At 40.9% G+C, this 1,926-nt stretch overlaps 1 gene segment (V, D, J or C); it reads right to left on the bottom strand.

Annotated features, from left to right (window-relative positions):
* Nucleotides 1-1,409: 1,409 nt before the first annotated feature.
* LOC103609027 overlaps nt 1,410-1,926 on the bottom strand; it is a 12,806-nt gene continuing 12,289 nt past the window's right edge. Inside the window, 1 exon segment of the V gene segment in view lies at nt 1,410-1,914. Coding sequence covers nt 1,568-1,914 — 347 coding nt within the window.

The raw sequence follows: 1,926 nt of genomic DNA, 5'->3' as shown, positions 1-1,926 counted from the left end.
ATGGTAACTCATACTCCATGAATGGATTAGTCCATTCATGTATGCATAGTTCTCATGAACCAATCACCTCTTAAAGACCCCACTTTTAAATACTATAATCACTCTTACAGTGGGAAACAAATTTCCAACACATGAACTTTTGGGGGACACGTTTGACCCATAGAAGTAGAAAAGATGACTTGAAAGATGTTGCTTTGCCCCCCACAGATTTGTCACCCCACTTCCTTTGGGTGATAGAGACACAAAGGATTACTCGAAGCCCATCTCTTCTGAGCAGTGAGAAGCCCCGAAGTGGTTAGCTTTTCTGCCAGAACTCTCAAGCGAGAGGGATCCCTTCCTTGGAAAAAATAATGCCTAATTGGGGTTGTCTTCCTGCATTTATTTTCCAGACCAGGAAGTTCCAGGAAGAGAACAAAGGTGGGGTTATATTTTAACAATATAGGCTGGTAACTTTCAGTGAAACAAGCCAGATGACATTCTAGTAAGGCTATCAACAAAAGCTTTGATCTTAACAAACATTCCTTCTCTCTCTAGCAGTTTCTCAGTATCTTTACATAACAATCAGTAATTAGTCTGTCTTTGAGCCAGCAACCTGCTGTGCCACAATTCTTTATCTTACACCAGAGACTTATAGCTTGAGGAATATTTCCTGTCCTTGCAAGGTCAGTATTTGAAACTGCAAGACTTTGGAAAACCAGGTCCTGTGAAGTACATATGCTTTTTAGTATATTCCACAGAAAGATGTTTGGAAAGCTATAGGATTCCCCCTTGCAGATACAAATCTACAGATAAAGAATTTTTTCTCAATAAAATTTTCCTTCTCCAGACTCTAGACACTGCCTATTTATCTCAAGTAAGTCTTGCTGATAGAAATCCAGTTCACTGAGACATTATGGAGTGTGGGAATTCTCTACAGTTTGAGGAAATGAGTCACCTTTTTTGAACCATAGAATAACAGTCTACATGCGCCACGTAATTTCCCCAAAAAGAAACTAAGAAATGTTTCATCTTCTTTTTCCATATATGTGATCAAATGTAGGGCTCTCTCCTCCTCCTTCCTTTCCTATATTTCTTTCTTCCTTTCAGAACCTATTTCTTGGGCTCAAGCTTCCCTTAGAAGTCACTCCTTCTTGTCTCAGTTTTTCATGTAGACATTAAGCATTTGCAACCTCATCTGTCACAGCTGTAACTCTAACACAATATTTACAGGGGCGACCTGACTCAAGGTGAGGGGGCTAGTATTTTATGCAAAGATAAACACATAGACCATTTCATTAATCTTGAGCTTTTATATTTTTAAAATCACAAATTTCAGGAGTGGGTGAGGAACTATGTTTTGACTATGTTTTCACTCTCACTGTTAAAGCAGCTTGTGTGAGACATGTTTACTTCTTGATCTTCTGCTGTGTTCTTAGAGTTGATTTGGAGGACTTTCACACCAACAAAAGTGCCTGGGTGGATGGTGGGCAACAGGAATAGTCGACCAGTTCCTGGTCCCTAAATGTGAGCAGATCACAGAGTCAGACACTCAGCAGCCAGGCCCCTTGCTGTTGCTCAGAGTTTGTGCTCAGCTCCCCCCTGCAGTTCCTGTCACTGTGTCACTCAGAGCACAGTAGTACATAGCCGAGTCTGACTCTTGGACTGAGGATTTCTTCAAGTGGAAGGAGGTTGTTTCTCTATTGTATGTGGCTTTAAAACCTTTGTTGCTTCCATTCTCATTGGCACTCGAGGCTTTCAGGAGGAGCTGTGGACCTTCTCTAGGATCTTGGACATACCAGAAAAGATCAGGGTACCCTGTATATTTATAAGTACAGTTTATAGTCAGGAATGCCCCTTGTGAAAGGGTTACTTGGCCTTCTGTCTGGGTCACCGAGTCTCCATTGCTTTGTCCTGAAAAAAATAATAATAACAGTGCTTTTTACCTTA

This window comes from Galeopterus variegatus, unplaced genomic scaffold (assembly GCF_000696425.1).
Source record: "Galeopterus variegatus unplaced genomic scaffold, G_variegatus-3.0.2 Scaffold9096, whole genome shotgun sequence".
NCBI lineage: Eukaryota > Metazoa > Chordata > Mammalia > Dermoptera > Cynocephalidae > Galeopterus > Galeopterus variegatus.
Note: the sequence above shows the minus strand (reverse complement) of the source record. Positions and strands in the feature narration are given on the sequence as shown.